We start from the raw sequence: 27,314 nt of genomic DNA, 5'->3' as shown, positions 1-27,314 counted from the left end.
TACTTTATCTAAGGTTGGGTGAATATCCTCTCCCTGTAGTTCTCCCTCGTAACCATTACATCAACATTACCCAGTAGCTACTCCCTGTATTAAAGCTGTAATATGTAACTTTTTGGGCGACCCGACCAAATTCACATAGAAATGTGTTATAGATTTGTCATTCTCATACAGTGCGACCATTTTACTCGCATATGCGCCTACATATTTTGATGTGCGACCTGGAATTTTTATTTTGGAGCACCAGTGCGCCTAGAAAAATGTAGTTATTCTAGCTTTAATACCCCAAATATTTGTAATTGTTCTCCTAAATGTTGTATGCCTACATTTTTTTTCTTCTTCACATGTGCTCCTTGTAAAAAGGGTCAGCTTAGAGCCCTGTAGGCAACAGTATAGATAATAGACAGTTGTAGCAGAAGTGTGTGTGTGTGTGCCAGCTTGATGTTGGAGTTGTGCACAGCCACGCACTCATGGATGAAACGTGTAGTTGGTCAGCGTGGTAAATGTGTTGTTGCCTACCCTCACAGCTTTGGGGTGGCCAGTAAGGAAGTCCAGGATCCAGGTGTTCAGGGAGGTGTTCAGTCCCAGGGTCCTGAGCTTAGTGATGAGTTTGGAGGGGACTATGATACTCAAGTGCTGAGCTGTAGTCAATGAACAGCATTCTTATGTGACTCACCACCTGGATTCGGTTTTATGTAGCAACATTTGAATTTCATTTTTATTTTTTACATTGGATAAAAGTAGAGACTCAGCGCTACAAAATTGTATATCATACACTGCATTTTAGGAAACAATGGGAAAGTAATTCTGCTTTGAAAGTTCATCAATTTATAAACTCACTTTTGAGAGAACCGTCTTTCAATGTTTTGGTACTACTATTGGAGAGCCCTTCTTTGTCTACACCCATTCAGCATTATTCACACCCTCTTAAGCCTTAGCCCCACCCATCTCTTTAAGGGTTGATCCAACCGTTCTGTACTAACTTGCCAGCTACTTCCAGACATCTAAGAGAGCGAGCACAGCTCACTGAACATTACTCGCCCTATCGCTCTGTGGTTTCGCGTTCAGAGAGCACACTGGACACTCTGGCCAATAAGTAGGGTTGTTCCGAAAGCTCTGACCCCACAACTACAGTCAAGCACCCAAGCTAACATTGGCTAGCTACTCCCAGACACATAATGAGAGAACACCTCACTCTGACCATTTTACTCACCCTAGCAGAGCTAACGTTAGCTAGCTAAAAGTACACTTTAACTTGACATTAAGTTTATGCAGTTTTACTACGCAATATTTTTTTTTTTTAAAGCCGCGTTTGACACAATTACCTAGACATACTGACCAGCTCCAATAGAAAGACACGTGCTATGTGATAGACCAATTCAAACCCATCTCGGCATGTCCAGCCCACTCAATATCTCAGCCAATCATGGCTAGCGGGAAGATTGCTCTCTCTTTCTGGGGCTAAACCAACTGTGCTCGTAATTTAACAATTTTATTCATATTTACAGATGGCATACAAATTTGATATTAAGGCACATGAAAGTTCACATGTTAGAGAAGGCATTTCTGCCAAAAAATGCATTTTGGTTAAAAATAATTACGTTCAAACAGCTCTCCTGTGAAGTTGTGACTTGCGACATACGCCTAGTTTCCTTAATCAGGTTATATATAGGTACTATATATAGGTACTGTTCAGGGCCTGGTTTTCCAAAGCATCTTAAGGCTAAGTTAATCGTTAGAACCTTCATAGGAGCATCGTAAATCTCTGAGCTGTTTCCCAAAACCATAGTTAATAAAATTCACTTGAAAATGCTTATAATCTAACGCCTGCATCAGACCACTCGAAGAACAGCTAAGTGCGTTGTTTGATGCTTTTTTTGCCCTTACGTGTCACTTTATACGCAAGATATCCGCTTAACATAGAATCACATGGTTTGTCTCACTGTGACCACCGATAACTTCAGAACGAAGTTGACTACAAGTACAAAGTTGCCAATGTCTTTGCAATTAATTCAAACAAGCAATGTATAAAAATGTAATGGTTGATCAGTCGTCAGTATTGTGAAATATTTCTAATGTTAAGGTAAGATTTTAATTGAGAAAGCTGATCAGAGAGCAGCTGCCTTTCTTTTGATCCCCTCAGTATCGACACATGCTCCGACGATGCACTGTTCTCTCTGCGCGGTGTTTCTGGAAACGCATGTTACATCTTTGGCCATTGGAGGAAAGATGCATCGTTAAAACAGTCAATAGCCTAATTTCCATCGCTAGCAGGAGACCCGGTTTGGTGAGGGAATTATGGAGTGCAATAGAGATTGCATGATCTGTTGGGAATTGGAGTTGGTCCAGGGTGTCTGGGATGATGGTGTTGTGAGCCATGACCAGCCTTTCAAAGCATTTCATGGCTATAGATTTGAGTGCTACAGGGCAATAGTCATTTAGGCAGGTTACCTTGGCATTCTTGGGCATGGGGACTATTGGCGGTCTACTTGAAACAAGTTAGTATTACAGACCGGGTCAGGTAGAGGTTGAAAATGTCAATAAAGACACTTGCCAGATGGTCAGCCCTTGCTCTGAGTACGCGTCCTGGTATTCTGTGTGGTCCCACGACCTTGGGAACGTTAACCTGTTTCAAAGGTCTTACTAGCATTGGCTACGGGGCAAGTGCGATCACTGTCGTCTGGAACAGCTGGTGCTCTCATACATGGTTCAGTGTTGCTTGCGTCAACGAGAGCATATAAGGCTGTACATTTATAAAGCTGTCTTACGAAAACTCCTGCTGTACCTAATGTTATTGATATACAGTGCCAATTTGGACACAGCTCCTCATTCAAGTGTTTTTCTTTATTTTTACTATTTTCTACATTGTAGAATAATAGTTAAGACATCAAAACTATGAAATAACATATAGAATCATGTAGTAACCAAAACAAATTGTTCAACAAATCAAAATATATTTTATATTACAGATTCTTTAAAGTAGCCACCTTTTGCCTTGATTACAGCTTTGCACACTCTTGGCATTCTCTCAACCAGGTTCATGGGGAATGCTTTTCAAACAGTCTTGAAGGAGTTCCCACACATGCTGAGCACTTGTTGGCTGCTTTTCCTTTACTCTACGGTTCAACTCATCCCAAACCATATCTATTTGGTTGAGGTCGGGTGATTGTGGAGGCCAGGTCATCTGACGCAGCACTCCCCTTGGTCAAATAGCCTGGAGGTGTGTTTTGGGTCATTGTCCTGTTGGAAAACAAGTGATAGTCCCACTAAGCGCAAACCAGATGGGATGGCGTATCGCTGCAGAATGCTGTGGTAACAATGCTGGTTAAGTGTGCCTTGCATTCTAAATACAGTGGAAAGAAAAAGTATGTGAACCCTTTGGAATTACCTGGATTTATGCAGAAATTTGTCATAACATTTGATCTGATCTTCATCGAAGTCACTATTTTTTAAATTGTTTTATTTCAACTTTATTTAACCAGGTAGGCTAGTTAAGAACAAGTTCTCACTTGCAACTGCGACCTAGCCAAGATAAAGCATAGCAATTCGACACATACAACAACAGAGTTACGCATGGAATAAACAAAACATACAGTAGAAAAAAAGAGAACAAGTCTATATACAGTGAGTGCAAATGAGGTGAGTTAACCTGTTTGGGCTAGGGGGCAGTATTGAGAATTTTGGAAAAAATATGTGCCCATTTTTAACTGCCTCCTACACCAACTCAGAAGCTAGAATATGCATATTATTCTTCAGGTTTGGATAGAAAACACCCTAAAGTTTCTAAAACTGTTTGAATGGTGTCTGTGAGTATAACAGAACTCCTATGGCAGGCAAAAACCTGACAAGGTTTCATGCAGGAAGTGGCCTGTTTGACAAGGAGTCGTGCGTCTTGCATCTGTTTATTGAAGAGTAAGGATCTTAGCTGTAACGTGACAATTCCCAGGGCTCCAATAGGCTCTCAGAAGCCGGGAAAATCATGAAGGTTGACGAGGCAGCCTCAGGCTGAAACAGATTATCGCCTTATTCAAGTGTCCCATTAGGTGACAATGGAATGAGGCGCGTGCGCAATTAGCCCCCCGTGGAGTATTTTCATTAGGCTGTTTAGTTTATTGCAGATTCCCGGTCGGAATATTATCGCTTTTCTACGAGATAAATGGCATAAAAATTGGTTTTAAACAGCGGTTGACATGCTTCGAAGTACGGTAATGGAATATTTAGACATTTTTTGTCACGCCATGCGCCATGCGCACGACCGTGGATTACCATTCTGATAGTGTCTAGAACGCACGAACAAAACGCCGCTATTCGGATATAACGATGGATTATTTTGGACCAAACCTACATTTGTTATTGAAGTAGAAGTCCTGGGAGTGCATTCTGACGAAGAACAGGAAAGGTAAGAACATTTTTCTTATAGGAAATGTGATTATGGTGAAGGCTAAACTTGCTGGGTGTCTAAATAGCTAGCCGTGATGGCTGGGCTATGTACTTAGAATATTGCAAAATGTGCTTCATCCGAAAAGCTATTTTAAAATCGGACATATCGAGTGCATAGAGGAGTAATGTATCTATAATTCTTAAAATAATTGTTATGCTTTTTGTGAACGTTTATCGTGAGTAATTTAGCAAACTGTTAGTAAATTCCCCGGAAGTTTGCAGGGGGTATGCTTTTTCTGAACGTCACATGCTAATGTAAAAAGCTGTTTTTTGATATAAATATGAACTTGATTGAACAGACATGCATGTATTGTATAACATAATGTCCTAGGTGTGTCATCTGATGAAGATCATAAAAGGTTAGTGCTGCATTTAGCTGTGGTTTGGGTTTTTGGTGACATTATATGCTAGCTTGAAAAATGGGTGTCTGATTATTTCTGGCTGGGCACTCTCCTGACATAATCTAATGTTTTGCTTTCGTTGTAAAGCCTTTTTGAAATCGGACAGTGTGGTTAGATAAACGAGAGTCTTGTCTTTAAATAGCTGTAAAATAGTCATATGTTTGAGAAATTGAAGTAATAGTATTTCAAACGATTCAAAAATCGCGCCACTGGATACAGGTGGCTGTTACGTAGGTGGGACGAATTCGTCCCGCCTAGCCCATAGAGGTTAAGGCAATAAATAGGCCATGGTGGCGAATTAATTACAATATAGCAATGAAACACTGGAATGGTAGATGTGCAGAAGATGAATGTGCAAGTAGAGATACTGGGTGCAAAGGAGCATGATAGATAAATAAATACAGTATGGGGATGAGGTAGATAGATGGGCTATTTACAGATGGGCTATGTACAGGTGCAGTGATCTGTGAGCTGCTCTGACAGCTGGTGCTTAAAGCTAGTGAGGGAGATACGAGTCTCCAGCTTCAGAGATTTTTGCAGTTCGTTCCAGTCATTGGCAGCAGAGAACTGGAAGGAAAGACGACCGAAGGAGGAATTGGCTTTGGGGGTGACCAGTGAGATATACCTGCTGGAGCACGTGCTACGAGTGGGTGCTGCTATGGTGACCAGTGAGCTGAGATAAGACGGGTCTTTACCTAGCAGAGACTTGTAAATAACCTATAGCCAGTGGGTTTGGCGACGAGTATGAAGCGAGGGCCAACCAACGAGAGCGTACAGATCGCAGTGGTGGGTAGTGTATGGGGCTTTAGTGACAAAACGGATGGCACTGTGATAGACTGCATCCAATTTGTTGAGTAGAGTGTTGGAGGCTATTTTATAGATGACATCGCTGAAGTTGAGGATCGGTAGGATGGTCAGTTTTACGAGGGTATGTTTGGCAGCATGAGTGAAGGATGCTTTGTTGCGATACAGGAAGCCGATTCTAGATTTAATTTTGGATTGGAGATGCTTAATGTGAGTCTGGAAGGAGAGTTTACAGTCTAACCAGACACCTAGGTAGTTGTCCACGTATTCTAAGACAGAGACGTCAAGAGTAGTGATGCTGGACAGGCAAGCAGGTGCGGGCAGTGATCGATTGAATAGCATGCATTTAGTGTTATTTGCATTCAAGAGCAGTTGGAGGCCACGGAAGGAGAGTTGTATGGCATTGAAGCTTGTCTGGAGGTTAGTTAACAGTGTCCAAAGAGGGGCCAGAAGTATACAGAATGGTGTCGTCTGCGTAGAGGTGGATCAGAGAATCACCAGCAGCAAGAGCGACATCATTGATGTATACAGAGAAGCGAGTCAGCCCGAGAATTGAACCCTGTGGCACCCCCATAGAGACTGCCAGAGGTCCGGAAAACAGGCCCTCCGATTTGACACACTGAACTCTATCAGAGAAGTAGTTGGTAAACCAGGCGAGGCAATCATTTGCGAAACCAAGGCTGTCGAGTCTGCCAATAAGAATGTGGTGATTGACAGAGTCGAAAGCCTGGGCAAGGTCGATGAATACGGCTGCACAGTAATGTCTCTTATCGATGGCGGTTATTTGCGACTGACAATAGACAGTCTGCTTAAACTAATAACACAAACAATTATACATTTTCATGTCTTTGTTGAACACAGTGTGTTCAACAAAGAAAAATTAAAGGAGAGCCGCACACTCTAGGAGCTCAGATGCAATAATCGAATAACCTAATATCCAACGTTTCAACAGACAAGCTGTCTTCATCAGGGTATAATGACAAACGCTGCGGGGTGACTAGTTTATATAGTGTCAAAGGACACACAGGTGTCTGTAATCATGGCCGGGTGTGGCCTGATCATTGGTTAATTGTCATATATTAAAATTGCATACAAAAAAACACAAATGGATAGCATACGATCATAGATACAATTTGGCTTCATAAGCCTACAAACATTTACAATGAATAGCAAAATCACAATAATCACAAGAATGGCTTCAGATCAAGGTCTACGTTGAGACCAAAGGGAGCAGGGGTCTTTAAATTAAAGATCCAGGCAGCCTCTTGTTTTACCAAATTGTCGAGGTTACCCACTCTCCTAGGGAGGGTGACATGTTCGATGCCAATATAACGTAGGGAGGAAATCGAGTGGTTTGCTTCCTAAAAGTGGGCCGCAACTGGGTAAGTCGAGTTTTTGCACCTAATGGTGCTCCGAGATTCGTACTTTTAATTCGCATTTTGTTTGACCCACACATTTTTACCACAAGGACAAGTTTTAAGATAAATAACTTCCTTAGTGGAGCATGTGATAACACCTTTGATTGGGATCTGTTTCCATGTTTGGGGGAGTTTGAGTGCCATTGCATTGAGCACAGCCATTACACATGTAGTTTCCATCCAGTAGGGGCGCAAATAGATGTTGGGCAGGGATATCTTGGGGTGGTAAATCAGAGTTTACCTATTGATTAATGCCCCGCGAGAATACGACCAAGGGAGGATCCGAAATCACATTACCAATACTGTCATCGGATCTTAGAATGTGCCAGTGTTTGTGAACGATTCCGTTAATTTGTTCAGAGCACTTTGAATAACGGGTAGTTAGAACGCCAGAATGCTTCTTTTTGCGAGACTGTCTGTTTGTCTCGCTCTCTATGTCCCAAGAAGGAAGTTACCCTACCTAAATAATGTAAAAGTTACATTTTGATTGCAGGATGCTGTCAGCCAGTAAAGGGGGCAGCGGACCATTTTGTGGTGCTGAAACGTAATGCTTCAACCGCAGCGCAATCAATAGGTGAACAGCGCCTGGTGCTGAAAATAAAGTTAACTTTAACTTTTTTTTGCACAGCAACAGATGGGGGGGGAAAAAACTATACCAGTCGAGTAATTCCTTTCAACAATCTTCATTTTAATTAGACTTTACAAACAACAAGGGGGCTTAAATGGAGTCCATTTCTTCCGAGCCTAGGTCTATATAAAATAGCCTACCTCAGCCAGTTAAGTTATGAGGCTCAACACCATTTTTCACAATAATAATAAAAAAACAAATATATATATATATATATATATATATATATATATATATATATATATATATATATATATATATATATATATATATATATACACACACACTAAGTGGGATTTTTTTTAAGGCCTATTTACAATTGCACCTGGCTAAAAATGTAGCATCCTACATAAAACAATAATTTAAAGAAAAAAGCGATGTCTTGATCGGGATAGCCTGCAAATTAACGACAAAACAAACAGAAATTACTGTCAGCTTGAGACCCACTCACAATAATGTTTGTATTTACTAAATATAGTCATATAGGCTACTAAGTGACTTACTCAATGGGAAAAGTTGACGCGTGAGATGGGTGTGATTTTGATGGGCAGGCAGTCCTCGATTGACTTATGTGAATGCCGGTTCCTGTCGTGAGTCTATATTGTGTTCATAGAGGAAAATGAGTACTTGCAGGTGTAAGTCGATCCAAACGTTGTTAGCACACAAAATACAAGTTTCTTTATTGTGCTGTATTCCTCTGAGCATGCCACCCAAAACGCACACAAGGATTCGGCACTCCTGAGCACATCCCTGATGTGCTGAAGTGCAAGTAGCTTTCCAGATGGAAAGTCCAAATCGAACAACTCAAACTTCTTAAAGGCCTCACGTTTTTCCACCATGCCCACGACTGTTTTCCATGTAACTGCAGATTTAACCCATTTTAAGTGACAGAATATGTCAGGCCAAAAAGCTGTGTGTGTAGCTTGCACTTAACGCTTCAATGTTTCTGTGTCAGGCCTCTGTCTGGGGCAGGAAGGCCACTTTGAAAGTTCCATGCTTAGATTCAAAAAGATTTCTGAGATTGAAGTCTTTGTAAACAGCAACATTTTCATTGAAAATAAGACACACTGGCTTGGTATTAGGAAAAGATGGTAAGATTAACACACATCTCTCTGTACATTATTCTTTTGATATTTTTGACTTTTTTTTTTTCTTTTGACATTTTCTCTTGCTATTAGAGGTCGACCGATTATGATTTTTCAACGCCGATACCGATTATTGGAGGACCAAAAAAGCCGATGCCGATTTATTTAATAAATAAAAAAATAATAAAAAAAACTTTTTTGTAATGACAATTACAACAATACTGAATGAACACTTATTTTAACTTAATACATCAATAAAATCAATTTAGCCTCAAATAAATAATGAAACATGTTCAATTTGGTTTAAATAATGCAAAACAAAGTGTTGGAGAAGAAAGTAAAAGTGCAATATGTGCCATGTAAAAAAGCTAATGTTTAAGTGCCTTGCTCAGAACATGGGAACATATGAAAGCTAGTGGTTCCTTTTAACATGAGTCTTCAATATTCCCAGTTAAGAAGTTTTAGGTTGTAGTTATTATAGGAATTATAGGACTACTTCTCTCTATACGATTTGTATTTCATATACCTTTGACTATTGGATGTTCTTATAAGCACTTTAGTATTGCCAGTGTAACAGTATAGCTTCCGTCCCTCTCCTCGCTCCTACCTGGGCTCAAACCAGGAACACATCGACAACAGCCACCCTCGAAGCAGCGTTACCTATGCAGAGGAAGGGAAACAACTACTCCAAGTCTCAGAGCGAGTGACGTTTGAAACGCTATTAGCGTGCACACGGCTAACTAGCTAGCCATTTCACATCGGTTACACCAGCCTAATCTTGGGAGTTGATAGGCTTGAGGGGGTGGGTATAATTTGTGGAACGTTCCAACAGGAATCTGTTCCAAAAAACGTAAAGTAAAAGGTTGCCAACCAACAATGCATACAAAGTAGCAATGCATACAAACCTAGCTAACTAGCTGCCGAATAGGCAACAACTCACCACGTAGCTTATTCTTAATGTTTGTCCATAGGCAAACGGACATGTGAGGACAGACATTTTTCGGAATAAACGTGATGAGTGAAAAACGCAATGAAATAGACCACTCCCTACCCGGTATCTTATTCTGCCGCTATACAATTTTGTATGCGTTGTTTTTTGGGAACCTTGTTATATACGAAGTTTTTGGAATAGATTCCTGTTGGATCGTTCCACAAATTATACCCACCCAGGTTGAAGTCATAAACAGCGCAATGCTTGAAGCACAGCGAAGGGCATTTACTTCCATGATCTAGCCCTGTTTATTATTAAGATTTAAAATAATTTAAAAGACCATAATTCATGTTTTGTGGAGCTTTTTATTCTAATATATTATCACGCCGATTTGTATGCGTGTTTGTATGCACTTCCAGTAATACTGTGTATGGTACATAAACAGTATGACGTATGAAAATCTGGATACCGCCTAACCCTGCCGTAGTCTTCTGAAAAATAAGGTTTTAGGTTTTCAGCAGGACATATACTCACATGCCACAGACACACCAGAACGGCTTTCCAAGAGGTGGTGAGTTTCCAAGGGGGTGTGTAGACTTTCACTAGCAACTGTATATTTAGCTCTAAATGATGTGCACATGTTTTATGCTTAAATTCTAGCCTAGGCAAGACCTCGGTCTTTCCTTTACAGACTTGTTCACAGTCCTCATTTCAGGACTAAAGTCTAGGCTAAGACTACACACTGTGGGATGACCAGCTTCTTCATAGGTGTCAATCAGTTGTGCGTGGCAGCAGTCATATCTGGTGCTTTTCTGGGGATTGAGTGTGTTTGTGTTGAGTAACTTTGATTAGAGAACGCTGATGTGCACACTGGCTGGAATGTTCTGTTTTGACTCAACTGTTTCTGTGAGAAACAACTCAAAGCGGTGTCTGAGTCAGTTTACACCGTTTATTGAACATATGCTATGAGCAAGACCGAGAGACAAAGTTGTGTTATTAGTCGTTTTTTTTATGAATAGGTGCTGCTATATGAGAAGCCTAATCCTGCTATGAATAGTCCTGTCCTATAGAATCTTCTAGTCATAACTATAGAATCAGGATACAGTATGCCTTTTCTTTTAACCCCTGGAGAACATCTGTTGCTCTTTACATTTTATGCTGCTCCATCTCTGTTATAGTGGTTGCTGGGAAGAGGTAATGTAATCATATTTCTACACTAATTCAGCTCAGTGCACGTTGCCTCGCTCCACCTGGTTTTTAAAACCACCGTTAGCACATGCCTCCAGCTGTTCGAAGAGAGGAAAAAAAACACTGAAATGGAATTTGAATTGAGGTTCAGTTTTACATGTCACATCCCACAAATCCAAGGCATAATGTGTCTCCACAGGTTCTGTGCTAGTGTTGCACGGTATACTGAAACTTAAGTACTTTTTCAATAAATAAATACACTTTTTGGCATTAGAATTTGTTACGTTCAGTACTACTGTCAAATGTGTCTCACGTGACTGAGAGGATTAAGACTATCAATCAGTGCAGCCCCTTTATAGAGTAAAGAGCAGAGTGCCTGTGCCACCTACTCATTCATTGCTAGAGCTGTCTGGGCTACATTGTTAGCGCCCCCACTCATGCTGCACAGAAGTTAACCCACTTGATTAATGCAACACTGCATGTAGAAATGTTGAAACTGTTCATTACAGTTTGCAAAACAATGTCCATACAGGCTAGAACACTACAAAATAAGTCCTAAAACAAGCTCAACTCAATGCATGCACTGTGAATAGACCTAGACTACATCTTGATTTACCCAGTTTATCAAAAGATTTACCAATCAAATAAATGATTACGTTTATGAAATAAACATTTTGCATTATGTTTTGCTTTACAAAGTACTAGGGTAGTGAATTCAGCTGAAAGTTAAATTTGTTTTTAACCAAAGTCAAATTGATTGTATAAGCATTTCTCTACCCCTACCCCGGTCAACTGCCCAGCACCCTCCACAGGAACCCGTCAAAGCCCCCACCATTTCTCCTTCACCCAAATCCAGATAGCTGATGTTCTGAAAGAGCTGCAAAATCTGGACCCCTACAAATCAGCCGGGCTAGACAATCTGGACCCCATCTTTATAAAATTATCTGCCGAAGTTGTTGCAACCCCTATTACTAGCCTGTTCAACCTCTTTCGTATCGTCTGAGATTCTCAAAGATTGGAAAGCTGCAGCTGTCATCCCCCTCTTCAAAGGGGGTGACACTCCAGACCCAAACTGCTACAGACCTATATCTATCCTACCCTGTCTTTCTAAGGTCTTCGAAAGCCAAGTTAACCAACAGATTACCGACCATTTCGAATCTCACCGTACCTTCTCCGCTATGCAATCTGGTTTCAGAGCTGGTCATGGGTGCACCTCAGCCACGCTCAAGGTCCTAAACGTTATCTTAACCGCCATCGATAAGAGACATTACTGTGTTCATCGACCTGGCCGAGGCTTTTGACTCTGTCAATCACCACATTCTTATTGGCAGACTCGACAGCCTTGGTTTCTCAAATGATTGCCTCGCCTGGTTTACCAACTACTTCTCTGATAGAGTTCAGTGTGTCAAATCGGAGGGCCTGTTGTCCGGACCTCTGGCAGTCTCTATGGGGGTGCCACAGGGTTCAATTCTCAGGCCGACTCTCTTCTCTGTATACATCAATGATGTCGCTCTTGCTGCTGGTGATTCTCTGATCCACCTCTACGCAGACGACACCATTCTGTATACTTCTGGCCCCTCTTTGGACACTGTGTTAACCTGTCTGGGAACGTGGGACGCTTGCGTCCCACCCTAGTCAACAGCCAGTGGAATCGCGTCGCGCGAAATAAAAAAACTCATAAATGCTATAACTTCAATTTCTCAAACATATGACTATTTTACACCATTTTATAGATACACCTCTCCTGAATCGAACCATGTTGTCCGATTTCAAAAAGGCTTTACAGCAAAAGCAAAACATTAGATTATGTTAGAGTACCCTGCCAAAAACAATCACACTGCCATTTTCAAAGCAACTAGATGCATCACAAATACCCAAAACACAGCTAAATGCAGCACTAATCTTTGACAATCTTCATCAGATGATACTCCTAGGACATCATGTTACACAATACATGCATTTTTTTGTTCGATAAAGTTCATATTTATATATTAAAAACAGCATTTTACATCGGCGCGTGACGTTCAGAAAATATTTTCCCTCAAATGCTTCCGGTGAATCAGCGCTACAATTTACAAAATTACTAGTCGAAAACATTGTTAAAATTTAATATTGTCATTCAAAGAATTATAGATTAACATCTCGTGAATGCAACCGCATTGCCAGATTTAAAAAGAACTTTACTGGGAAATCACACTTTGCAATAAACAACGTGGTATGCTCAGAAAAATAGGCTAGGCGATACATGTTAGCGCCATCTTGGAACCATCTAAAATCAAATATACTATTGTAAATATTCCCTTACCTTTGATTATCTTCATCAGAAGGCACTTCCAGGAATCCCAGGTCCACAACAAATGTAGTTTTGTTCGAAAAAGTTAATAATTTATGTCCCAATAGTTCCTTCTTGTTAGCGCATTCCGAAGGCTACTCATAATGTACTGAAGCGCGCGGGACTTGTCGTCACGAATGTGCAAAAAATATATATTTCCGTTCGTTCAAACGTTGTATAACATAAATCTTTAGGGCCTTTTTCAACCAGAGCTTCAATAATATTCAAGGCGGACGATTGCATTGTCTTACTAAACATTTCGGAACAAAATGTTCCCATGGGCGCCCGCGTCATAGTAGTAATGGCCCTCCCCCTGTGACCAACTTCCCAAGCCTCTCTTTGGGTCAGTTTCTACCATAGAAGACTCAAACAACTTTGTAAAGACTGTTGACATCTAGTGGAAGCCTTAGGAAGTGCTAAATGATTAATAAGTCCCTATGTGTTTCAATGGCAAAGGTTTGAAGTGATTCCACACATCAGATTTCCACTTCCTGTTAGGATTTGTCTCAGGGTTTTGACTGTCATGAGTTCTGTTATACTCACAGACACCATTCAAACAGTTTTAGAAACTTTAGTGTTTTCTATCCAAATCTACTAATTATATGCATATTCTAGTTACTGGGCAGGAGTAGTAACCAGATTAAATCGGGTACGTTTTTTATCCGGCCGTGCAAATACTGCCCCCTATCCCCAACAGGTTAACTAACCTCCAGACGAGCTTCAATGCCATACAACTCCTTCCGTGGCCTCCAACTGCTCTTAAATGCAAGTAAAACTAAATTCCCGCACCTGCTCGCCTGTCCAGCATCACTACTCTGGACGGCTCTGACTTAGAATACGTGGACAACTACAAATACCTAGGTGTCTGGTTAGACTGTAAACTCTCCTTCCAGACTCACATTAAGCATCTCCAATCCAAAATTAAATCTAGAATCGGCTTCCTGTATCGCAACAAAGCATCCTTCACTCATGCTGCCAAACATACCCTTGTAAAACTGACTATCCTACCGATCCTCGACTTCGGCGACGTCATCTATAAAATAGCCTCCAACACTCTACTCAACAAACTGGATGCAGTCTATCACAGTGCCATCCGTTTTGTCACTAAAGCCCCATACACTACCCACCACTGCGATCTGTACGCTCTCGTTGGTTGGCCCTTGCTTCATACTCGTCGCCAAACCCACTGGCTGTAGGTTATCTACAAGTCTCTGCTAGGTAAAGCCCGCCTTATCTCAGCTCACTGGTCACCATAGCAGCACCCAATCGTAGCACGCGCTCCAGCAGGTATATCTCACTGGTCACCCCCAAAGCCAATTCCTCCTTTGGTCGTCTTTCCTTCCAGTTCTCTGCTGCCAATGACTGGAACGAACTGCAAAAATCTCTGAAGCTGGCGACTCGTATCTCCCTCACTAGCTTTAAGCACCAACTGTCAGAGCAGCTCACAGATCACTGCACCTGTACATAGATGGGCTGTTTACAGATGGGCTATCTACCTACCTCATCCCCATACTGTATTTATTTATCTTGCTCCTTTGCACCCCAGTATCCCTACTTGCACATTCGTCTTCTGCACGTCTACCATTCCAGTGTTTCATTGCTATATTATAATTACTTCGCCACCATAGCCTATTTATTGCCTTAACTCCCTTATCTTACCTCATTTGCACTCACTGTATATAGACTTTTTGTTTTCTTTTGTTCTACTTTATTATTGACTATGTTTTGTTTATTCCATGTGTAACTCTGTTGTATGTGTCGAATTGCTGTGCTTTATCTTGGCCAGGTCGCAGTTGCAAATGAGAACATGTTCTCAATTAGCCTACCTGGTTAAATAAAGGTGAAATAAATAAATGAATAAAAGTATAATAGATTAATTAATGCATATATGGCTGTCTCTAAATAATAGACATAAAGTCTGTTAAAAAGTAATGGTATTGAGCTCCAAAGATTCCTAATGATTGAACAGGGCCTGGTTTCCCAAAAGCATCTTAAGACTAAGTTCGTTAGAACCATTGAGCTCGGACTGGTTCATCGTTAGAACCGGTCCCAGAGCAGTTGCTGAGTTTCTGTCTGGATCAAGTGCCATTCTGTGACTTTTATCTAATATGCATTCTTTTTTTGTTTGTGGTATCGTGATACTAAACCAGGTACCGGTATCGAAGTTAAAATTCTGGTATAGTGACACTATTCTGTGCATAATAATAGTCAATGAAGATGATTGGAAGTTGCAGGTGTGACAAAATTGCTTTGTTGTTGGGTTACATTTTTTTTGTTGTGACATCCGGGCCGGGGTGATTGTAAACCGCACAGAAGAGCTAAATGAATGCGATTTAAGAGATGGGTTCATATCCCAGATATGACCACCATCTCTTCACTCATCAGTGCTGCATTCAGATCTCAGGGCATGAGTGAGTGGGCATAGTGCCTCTTCCTTTGTCAAGGTGGAAACAATGTGGGAGCTAGAGGTCGACCGATTATGATTTTTCAACACCGATACCGATTTATTGGAGGACCAAAAAAAAGCCAATACCGATTATTCGGACAATCTTTTTATGTGTGTGTGTGTGTGTAATGATGACAATTACAACAATACTGAATGAACAAGGAACCCTTTTATTTTAACTTGATATAATACATAAATAATCTATTTAGCCTCAAATAAATAATGAAACATGTTCAATTTGGTTTAAATAATGCAAAAACAAAGTGTTGGAGAAGAAAGTAAAAGTGCAATATGTGCCATGTAAAAAAGCTAACGTTTAAGTTCCTTGCTCAGAACATGAGAACATATGAATGCTGGTGGTTCAATATTCCCAGTTAAGAAGTTTTAGGTTGTAGTTATTATAGGAATTATGAAGTGTCGACTATTTCTCTCTATACCATTTGTATTTCATATACCTTTGACTATTAGATGTTCTTATAGGCACTTCAGTATTGCCAGCCTAATCTCGGGAGTTGATAGGCTTGAAGTCATAAACAGCGCTGTCAAGCATTGCTAAGAGCTGCTCACAAACGCAGTAAAGTGCTGTTTGAATGAATGCTTATGAGCCTGCTGCTGCCTTCCACCGCTCAGTCAGACTGCTCTATCAAATCATTGACTTAATTATAACAAACACACAGATTCGAGCCTTTGGTCATTAATATGGTCACATCTGGAAAACTATCATTTAGAAAACAAAACGTTTATTCTTTCAGTGAAATACGGAACCAACCCTAAGTCTAAATATTGCTGTTACATTGCACAACCTATGTTATGTCATAATTATGTTAAATTCTTGCAAATTAATTACGGTCTTTTTTAGGAAGAAACGCAGTTCACAGCGAGCCTGGCGCCCCAAACGGTTGCATATACCTTGACACTGCTTGCACTGAACGCAAGAGAAGTGACACAATTTCCCTAGTTAATATTGCCTGCTAACATGCATTTATTTTAACTAAATATGCAGGTTTAAAAATATATACTTCTGTGTATTGATTTTAAGAAAGGCATGGATTGTTATGGTTAGGTACATTTGTGCAACGAATGTGCTTTTTTTCACAAATGTGCTTTTGTTAAATCATCACCAGTTTGGCAAAGTTGAAGTAGGCTGTGATTCGATGATAAATTAACAGGCACCGCATTGATTATACGCAACGCAGGACAAGCTAGTTAACCTAGTAATATCAACCGTGTAGTTTGTTTTTTATAAGATAAGTTTAATGCTAGCTAGCAACTTACCTTGGCTCATTGCAGCCACATTGCAGCCATAAGGTTATTCTGACGCTGCACCCCGCGTAACAGGTGGTCAGCCTCCCACGCAGTTTCCTCATGGATTACAAAGTAATCGGCCATAATCGGCGTCCAAAAAGGCAGATTACTGATTGTTATGAAAACTTGAAATCGACCATGCCGATTAATCGGTCGACCTCTAGTGGGAACCAATGGTTGGGGAGGCCAGTTGGATCATATTACCTCAGTTATGGATAGTTTTTGGAAATGTAAAAATGTCTGTGGCTCAGCCTAGTTGGATGTTTGCTCAGCAGGAAACGTTTTGTTTACTAGACATTGTTGACTAATTTCAACAATTGCAGCTGACAAGTAGTGTGCGCCACCTTCTGCAACACACTGGCTTTTCATCTTCTACTCTCTCCCCACCCCCCCAGCCTAAGCCATTTCTTACAGCCAGACAGCCTATTTGCACACATTACTGACTCCTCCTCATTTCCCTTGTACTTTCACTTCTCTGCATCTCCTGTATCCTTGTAGGTGATGTGCTGCATGGTGCCATGTGAATGACAGAACCACAATGAAGTCGTCACACAAACTGCTGTTCGTCCTATGCCCCATGCTGGTCCTGGGCTTCATCTACTACTCCTCTGGGAAGCTACACCTGCACGTATGGGGCCAGAAGCCACGTGAGTTACACTAGACGGCCTACGCCTCTCTCCACTCATCCATCCATCCATTTTTCTATTGAACTGTCTATGTTAGAGAGGAGACCGACCAGCAATCTATCTATATACTTTTCAGCCTTTTGATTTACTCCTGTCTTTCAGTGTCTGTCTCAGCTTGTCAGTCAAGATCTGTGTCACTGGCCTACAGACAATAACCTCATAATGTCAAAGTGGATTTATTTTTTTATCCAAATTAATAAAAAATAAAGCTGAAATGTCTTGAGTCAATAACTATTCAATGCCTTTGTTATGGCAAGCCTAAATAAGTTCAGGAGAAAACATTTGCTTAACAAGTCACATTGGGGAAGGCTGAGGTTTCATAGTTGCTACCCATTGGTCAGAAACTGGTTGAATCAACGTTGTTTCCACGTCATTTCAACCAAAATATTCAATGTGATGATGTTGAATCAACGTGGAAAACTGATTGGATTTTTTTTGTCTTCAACCTAAGGGAATTTTGTCTCTTTCACCAAACTTTTAACCTAAATCCAATAACATGGTGACATTTCGTGTTGATTTCACATAGCATTCAACTCAACCAAATGTAAATCAAAACTAGACATTGAACTGATGTCTGTGCCCAGTGGGTAGTGTTATTACAAGGACTGTGATTGGCTATGTTACTATGGCATATCAGCAACCTTAAACTCTAAGGAAGATTTTCAAGCAATAAGGAAGTAAGGAAATTAAACAGAATAATGTTTTTTCCTGTAACTGAACATGAGTTCTTAGGTTCTTATCTTTGGTGGAAATCAAGATGACTAAGTCTTACACTTCCTGTTCAAAGACCACAATGTTTCTCATGATGTTCAATGATCAGTACACAAGGTGCCTTTGGAAAGTATTCACACCCCTTGACTTTTTCCATATTTTGTTGTGTTACAGCCAGAATTTTCAATTGATATAATTGAGATTTTGTCACTGACCTAAACACAATACCCCATCAAGTGGAATTATATTTTTTACAAATTTATAAAAAATAAAAATCTGAAATGTCTTGAGTCAAGTATTCAACTACTTTGGTATGACACACCAAAATAAGTTCAGGGGGGAAAAATGTGCTTAACAAGTCACATAATAAGTTGCATGGACTCAATCTTTGTGCAATATTATTTAACATGATGCCTGAATGAATACCAAATTTTTGTACCCCACACATACAATGATCTGTAATGTCCCTCAGTCGAGCAGTGAATTTCAAACAGATTTAACCACAAAGACATGGGAGGTTTTCCAATGCCTCGCAAAAAAGAGCAGTTATTGGGAGATGGTTAAAAACGGACATTGAATATCTAATTGAGCATGGTGAAGTTATTAATTACACTTTGGATGGTGTATCAATACACCCAGTCACTACAAAGATACAGGTGTCCTTCAAAGTTCAGTTGCTGGAGAGGAATGAAACCACTCTGGGATTTCACAATGAGGCCAATGGTGACTTAAAACAGTTAGTTTAATGGGTGTGATAGGAAAAAAACGGAGGATGGATCCTCAACATTGTAGTTACTCCGCCACACTAACCTAATTGACAGAGGGAAAATAAGGCGCTAAAGTAAAACGGCAAAACATTTAGCAGGGAAATGAACTTTATGTCCAGAATGCAAAGCGTTATGTTTGGGGCAAACGCAACAATGCTGAGTACCACTCTTTGCATTTTCAAGCCTAGTGGTGGCTACATCATGTTATGGGTATGCTTGTCATCGGCAAGGACTAGGGAGTTTTTTTTAAGATAAAAAGAAATGGAACAAAGCTGAGCACAGGCAAAATCTTAGAGGAAAACTTACTTCAGTTTGCATTACACCAGAGACTAGGAGAGGAATTCAACTTTCAGCAGGACAATAACCAAATATACACTGGAGTGTCTTTCCAAGACCGCATTGAATGTTCCTGAATGGCCTAGTTACAGTTTTGACTTTAATCGGCTTAAACATATATGGTAATAGTTGACTACTGCTAGATAACCATTTTCAACAACCAGCTTGAATAATTCAAAAAATAATTGTGGAAATATTGTACAATCCAAGCGTGTAAAGCTTAGTCTTACCTAGAAAGACTCGCAGCTGTAATCACTGCCAAAGGTGATTCTAACATGTATTGACTCAGGAGTGTGAATACTTATGTAAATGAGATATTGCTGTATTTCATTTTCAATAAATGTGCATGTTTTCACTGAATTTCTATGGGGTATTGTGTGTGTAGATGGGTGAGTTTACATTTTGAATTACATTTCTGAAGGGACTGCGCATGTATAGATTCATGCTACACACACAGTACAACTGCCACTTATTATACTGCTCAATTTGTACACTGCACCCACCCCCCCCAATACACATGTACATATTGGACTATAAATTGTTCCTTCCTTCCTGTTCCTAAAGTTTTTATTCTATTCTACTGAGACATTTACTTTATGTTCATATTCTTTTATTTCTTATTGTTGCATTGTCGAAGGAACCTGCAAGTAAGGTTTTATGGACGATGTATACCATGCGTATCACATGCATCCGACTAATAAAACTTGAATCTATATATGTGTGTATTGCCATTCCCTAAGTAGCCGAAGCCCATTTCTCAAATGTATTTCCTGTAGTTGATGAGGACTAAAGTTCCAGCTGCAGAGTACTACTGAAGGCTGTGAGAGCCCTGTGGTCAGCTCTGTACCCGCCTGGCATGTTTTGGGTGTCGGTTGGTTATGAATCAGGATTGGTAATGAAGAGGGCTACGTAATGGTGGAAAACCTGACTCTCCCAGGGCGTGGATGGTTGGGTGATTTTTCACTGCTGGGTGGTCACTGAAATGTGTCTTTGTAACCAGCAGAGGGTGCTAAAATATTTCCCATAAACATTCCCTGGAACTTTTAGAAATGGTCTATCAGTAGGAAACACGGTAGATGCACTTTTCACAGGAAGTGTTTGAATGGAAGTTGAAGTTTGTGCTTTAGACTGTGGTTGCCTCTGAGTAACTTATAGCCTGAGACATTGAAGGAAGCTTGAGAAGCTAAGAGGGACATTTTGGAACACAGGAGGGCGTTGTAATCCCACAGTGAGCCTGGCATCCGAGAGGGGCCCAAGCTTCTTCTGCAGTATAAAATAATGACTTCTTTCAAGTTATCAGAAGCTCCAGTTACGCTGTCTTGCTCCCATTACATTCCCAGTAAGCATTGTAATTTGCAATACGTGTGCCCCTTCAAAATAACTAATTTGAGTCTTTTTCATTTGGCTCAAGTTGTCGTCATTTTAATTATTTCAAAATTATTAATGTCCTTTTGATTTGTTCATAGATGATTCTGAAGTGACTGTTTCCAATTATATTTCTCAACACGAAGACCATAAACATTTAGTCCAGAAAAACACTGGATTTGGGAGTTGTGGCTTTTTGCACACTGCTGCCAGATGTTAAGGTTCGGAGGTCTGTTTGTCCAAGAGGACAGGAAGCATGTTGACGTCCCTTTTGTGTACTCTCCCCAACTCTGACTTTATCTGTTATATCACCACAGAGGATCAAACCCAATAATCCCTGTTCTACACTTTTGAGGTATTCTACTCTGGGAGTCTTTAAATCACCGTTCAGCACATTGTGTTGTGTATGAGTTATGGTGGAAGATACCCATTTTTGAACTATTCTTATGTAAATATTTATCCCTACAGTGTTAACTTGCTGACCACCAGTGAATTGACTTCATGTTTTACAATGTAAAGCACTAAACTGGTGTGTCACTAATGGTCAACAGAGCAGCTAGGCCACAGGGCTGAGTCATGTTTGAACCCTGATTGGCTATTTCTTAGCATTTTGGACATGATATACCTGACAACTTGAACTGCAAACAAGTTGATATGGCTGTTTTTATTCCCACTGCAGCAACTCCAGAGGATGTTTGACACTTGAAGTTTCTGTGACAAGACCCCTGTGTGCATTGCCTTTACACTGTCAATATTTAGGGTCCCCAGTTTCCCCCTCTAATTTCAGGACTAGAGTAGTGACGATGGCCCATATAGTCTGGTTGTAGTGTCAAGAGACTGAGCCCCTTCTCACAAATCTAAATGACCACTGATTGGGAACTTTCTCATAAGATGCATTGGGTGGATTTGAGTGAGTGCTTCAGTCAGTCTGTCAGTTTGATATCAGAGCCTCTCGAGGCCTTGCAAAATTATTCAGAACCCATGGATTTCTTAACATTTTGTCTTACAAAGTGGGATTAAAATTAAATTGTAATTTCTTTTGTCAACAATCTAAGGGGTCTGAAAACTTTTGCAAGGCACTTGGGGTGGCCGAAGACTGAAAACGTGACGTTGATGGATCCCCTTCAAGAGAGGAGCTGATGATCATAATGTTTGTGTATATGACAGTAAAACATTCTTACTATGACTATATACATTTGTTGGCACCTTCAATTCTTGCGCTTTTTTTCTCATAAAAAGGATAATTCAACACTTGGCCGCCCAGGCAAATTTGCTGAACTTCTAAACTTTGGGCTACCGAGTGGCGCAGCGGACTAAGGCACTGCAACTCAGTACTGGAGGCACCACTGCAGACCCTGGTTCGATTCCAGGCTCTATCACAACCAGCCGTGATTGGGAGTCCCATAGGGCGGATCACAATTGGCACAGCGTCGTTAGGGTTTGGCTGGGGTAGGCTGTCATTGTAAATAAGAATTTGTTCTTAACTGACTTGCCTAGTTAAATGAAGGTGTAACAAAAAAAATGGAACCAATCAGCAATGTGCAATACATTTAAGTCATTTAGCAGACGCTCTTATCCAGAGCGACTTACAAATTGGTGCATTCACCTTATAATATCCAGTGGAACAACCACTTTACAATAGTGCATCTAAATCTTTAAGGGGGGGTTAGAAGGATTACTTTATCCTATCCCAGGTATTCCTTAAAGAGGTGGGGTTTCAGGTGACTCCGGAAGGTGGTGATTGACTCCGCTGTCCTGGCGTCGTGAGGGAGCTTGTTCCACCATTGGGGTGCCAGAGCAGCAAACAGTTTTGACTGGGCTGAGCGGGAACTGTGCTTCCTCAGAGGTAGGGAGGCGAGCAGGCCAGAGGTGGATGAACGCAGTGCCCTTGTTTGGGTGTAGGGCCTGATCAGAGCCTGAAGGTACGGAGGTGCCGTTCCCCTCACAGCTCCATAGGCAAGCACCATGGTCTTGTAGCGGATGCGAGCTTCGACTGGAAGCCAGTGGAGAGAGCGGAGGAGCGGGGTGACGTGAGAGAACTTGGGAAGGTTGAACACCAGACGGGCTGCGGCGTTCTGGATGAGTTGTAGGGGTTTAATGGCACAGGCAGGGAGCCCAGCCAACAACGAGTTGCAGTAATCCAGACGGGAGATGACAAGTGCCTGGATTAGGACCTGCGCCGCTTCCTGTGTGAGGCAGGGTCGTACTTTGCGAATGTTGTAGAGCATGAACCTACAGGATCGGGTCACCGCCTTGATGTTAGTGGAGAATACGTATTGTCTTGATCATATAAATAGTTAACTCCGTAGACAATTTTTTGAAAGATAGCCAATGCTATTAGATTTACACGCCTTATCCTTTTAGATTTGTGGTCTTAAATTATTACTTGGAATAAACTGATAGCTAAACGCTCCTTGACCCGGAATGACATCATCGATGGTGATAAAGCTATCTTCTTCTGCTATATAGCAACAGATCTACGTGTTGTAATTAGATTGCTAGCTACATTACTAAGGTTCTTTGGTTTCTAAGTTGGTAGTCATTTTACAGCTTACATTGATGGTATCATGTTTCTGTAACTAAATAGACTACACATTTAAAAAAAGACTACCTGGTAGCAGTTTGTCGGACTGAGTTCTCTCTCGAGCTGTAATCACCAGCTGTCTACTACCTTAGATACGAATAATGTGATTGGCAGACATGATCAGCAGGGAGTACCATGGATAGTACACAACTTTTGCTTGGTTTACAGTTGAGTACTCAGCAGCGTTCGCCTGTCCCAGCTAGCTAAGTATTGCAATTTAAATTTTTGTAATAAAAAATAAATTGTTGCAAGATTTGTCATTGCCAAGAAACAGAAATGTGTTCAAGAAATAAATGTACACCTGCTCCTCCCTCGACAGAGATCGATAACTAAAGCAGATGGTTTGCTACGGCCCACCACCTAAGTAGTCCTCCACCACAGACAAATGAATGTACAGTGACGGGAAACAGATTGAGGGTGTGATATGAAGTGTGAGAACATTTGCGCACACTAATTTTTGTATGATGTTGGTGTAGTTAGCATTGTAGAGGAGCTGTTGCTAGAGAGAAATGTAGAGGACAGCTCGACGTGTTCTTCTCCCAGCCATCAGCGCTGCTGCTTGCTGCCTGCTACCCTCAGCACTGTCATGCAAGTGTGACTGAAAGTGGACACCCACTGTTTCTATCTGCTGGTACATCACCTGAGGGTGTCAACTGTGAAAGGCCACACCTGTGCCGGGTGTTCTCTGGATCAGTAAGGGGTTTAGGTGGTGGAAAGGCTTGGGATTTTAGGGGGAAGGGCATTTGGTCTTCAATAGGTGTTCAATCTGCCAGGGCACCAAGGCCATTAACCAAAATAGCCAATTAAATTGATTTGGAAACTGAAAAAAAAACGTTGCCGGAGAGGAAGAAAACCGCTCAGGGATTTCACCATGAGGCCAATGGTGACATTTAAAAATGGTTACAGAGTTTAATGGCTCTGATAGACCGCTGTGCCACTTGGGAACTAAGGCACTGCATCTGTAGTGATGCCTCTAGCACTGAGACACGGCCTGGATTCAAACCAGGGTATCACAATAGGCCGTGATTGGGAGTCCCATAGGGCGGCTCACAATTGGCCAAGCATTGTCCGGGTTTGGCCGGGGTAGGAAATCATTGTAAATAAGAATTTGTTCTTAACTGACTGGCCTAGTTAAAGGTTAAATAAAAAAATTATATTGAGGATGGATCAACAACATTGTAGTTACTCCACAATACTAACCTAATTGACAGAGCGAAAAGAAGGACGTCTGTATAGAATACAAATATTCTGAAACATGCGTCTTGTTTACAATAAGGCACTATAGTAAAACTGCAAAAAATGTGCCAAAGAAATGAACTATGTCATGAAAACAAAGTGTTAGGTTTTGGGCAAATCCAACACATCAAATCACTGAGTAGCACTTTTCATATTTTCAAGCATGGTGGTAGTTGCATCATGTTATGGGTATGCTTGTCATCGGCAAGGACTAGGGAGTTTTTTTTTAGGACACAAAGAAACGAAATAGAGCTAAGCACAGGCAAAATCCGAGAACTTAGTTGTCTGCTTTCCAAAACGAAAGATGCACAGACATTTTTACATTTTTAAGCCAATATTCTGCAATTCTTCACATTTTTCAATAGAACTGAGAGAATTTTGCGGTTGTAAAAGCTAATTTCCTGCAATTCTATGCATTTTTCCATGGCTAATGCTGTGTTCTTATGCTCAAACATAACAAAATCAATACTGCTAAATTGTTTTTGGGAATTTTCAATTCTCCCTGACTGTTTAGCTTTTATTTTGTAGATTTATTTATTTTTGTTCTCAAAGATGTTATTATTTAAAACTATACTGGTTCATTTTATTTTCTACTCCCTTTATCTGGTTTTAGTTTTAAGTCGACAAGATATTTTTCCATCCTGAAAAATGTATTTTTTTTTTATACAATAATAATATACACTATATACACAAAAGTATGTAGACACCCCTTCAAATTAGTGGATTCGGCTATAAAATCGAGCACACAGTCGTGCATTCTCCACAGAGCTCCGTGAATTTCAACGTGGCACCGTCATAGGATACCACCTTTCCAACAAGTCTGTTCCTCAAATTTCTGCCTTGCTAGAGCTGCCCTGGTCAACTGTAAGTGCTGTTATTGTGAAGTGAAAATGTCTAGGAACAACAACCGCTTAGCCATGATGTGGTAAGCTACACAAGCTCACAGAATGGGACCGCCGAGTGCTGAAGCGTGTACCGCGTAAAACTCATCTGTCCTCAGTTGCAACACTCACTACTGAATTCCAAACTGCTTTTGGAAGCAACGTTAGCACATGAACTGTTCGTTGGGTGCTTCATGAAATGGGTTTCCATGGCCGAGCAGCCTCACACAAGCCTAAGATTACAACGCGCAATGCCAAGCGTCGGCTGGAGTGGTGTAAAGCTCGCCGCCATTGGACTCTGGGGGCAGTGGAAACGTGTTCTCTGGAGTGATGAATCACACTTCACCATCAGGCAGTCCAACAGACGAATCCGGGTTTGGCAGATGCCAAGAGAACGCTACCTGCCCAAATGCATTGTGCCAACTGTAAAGTCTGGTAGAGGGGAAATGATGGCCTTGGGCTGTTTTTCATGGTTTGGGCTAGGCCCCTTAGTTCCAGTGAAGGGAAATCTTAACGCTACAGCATACAATGACATTCTAGACTATTCTGTGCTTCTGACTTTGTGGCAATAGTTTGGGGAAGTTCCTGTTTCAGCATGACAATGCCCCCGTTCACAAAGTGAGGTCCATACAGAAATGGTTTATTGATCGGTGTGGAAGAACTTGACTGGCCTGCACAGAGCCCTAACCTCAAAACCATCGAACACCTTTGGGATGAATTGGAATGCTCACTGCTAGCCAGGCCTAATCGCCCAACGTCAGTGCCGACGTCACTAATGCACTTGTGGCTGAATGGAAGTAAGTCCCTGCAGCAATGTTCCAACATCTAGTGGAAAGCCTTCCCAGAAGAGTGGAGGCTGTCATAGCAGCAAAGGGGGGACCAACTCCATATTAATGCCCATGATTTTGGAATGAATGTTCGACAAGCAGGTGTCCACATACTTTTGGTTATGTAGTGGATAGATGTATATCTTTTTTTTTTTTTACACTGGACTTATGCGGCCCGCCCAAGGCTTTTAAACTGCTATGTTTGGTCCATCACTCTCTTGTGGTAGACTGGCTCCTGTGATGATGCCTTACACATGACTAGGTTTTAATTTGGGCAAGGCAGCAAGCACGCTAGGCTATACAATTAGGTAACTTCCTAATTGAGTATTTAATGTGTTAACACCGACTTGTTACACCATTGAGGGATAGTTTGTTTGGTAAAATGGCAGTTTTAGTGCAGTCTCCACTTAAATAGTAGGATAGTACCAAACAACCCAGTGTTTGTCGTCCTAGAATCCCCTTGCCCCCTGCTCTGCTTTCATGTTCTTACAGACTGCAGTGTGTCTTCCTTCTCATTGTTCAGCAGAGGCCTGTTGGTTGTGTTTAATCATCAGCAGTTAGATAAAAGAACACGACAGCTGTCCTCTGCTTATTTTGATAGAGGAACATTTTGTTGCTTTTGAAGACCTGGGATGGTTCTGTTTGAACTTGAGCCTCGTTATGCAAGAGTTCACCGTTTTTATCTCCTTTGAAATACAAATTAAAAAGACAAATATGTACGGGAAAGTGGAAAGGAAATGTGGACCTGTTGCCAACTGGTAAAGATAACAAACAACATTCGTAAACGGTGCAGGGGGATTCACAGGTCAGGGTGGGTCCGCAGTGCCTTAAAGCCATTTCTTTTCTTTTTTCTTTTTTTACCCACTTGATGGGCAACAGTTGCATTTGAGTCCAGCGTTCTGTAATGGGCCAGTTCAACCTGCCTAAAAGTCTAATAGATTGTAGG

At 41.1% G+C, this 27,314-nt stretch overlaps 1 protein-coding gene across 4 annotated transcripts in view; it reads left to right on the top strand.

Annotated features, from left to right (window-relative positions):
* The window catches only part of LOC106598945 (CMP-N-acetylneuraminate-beta-1,4-galactoside alpha-2,3-sialyltransferase), an 82,263-nt gene that overhangs the window by 3,176 nt on the left and 51,773 nt on the right, over positions 1-27,314 (top strand). For 3 of the 4 annotated variants that reach the window (XM_045714530.2, XM_014189977.3, XM_014189974.3), the window contains exon 2: positions 17,474-17,622. In XM_045714530.2, the coding sequence (XP_045570486.1) occupies positions 17,514-17,622 (109 nt within the window). In that variant the 5' untranslated portion in view covers positions 17,474-17,513. Of the gene's footprint in view, positions 1-3,411; positions 4,397-17,473; positions 17,623-27,314 lie in introns of those variants that run through there. The other variant, XM_045714531.2, reaches the window with a different exon arrangement.

Source organism: Salmo salar, chromosome 03 (genome assembly GCF_965601325.2).
Source record: "Salmo salar chromosome 03, fSalSal1, whole genome shotgun sequence".
NCBI lineage: Eukaryota > Metazoa > Chordata > Actinopteri > Salmoniformes > Salmonidae > Salmo > Salmo salar.
Note: the sequence above shows the minus strand (reverse complement) of the source record. Positions and strands in the feature narration are given on the sequence as shown.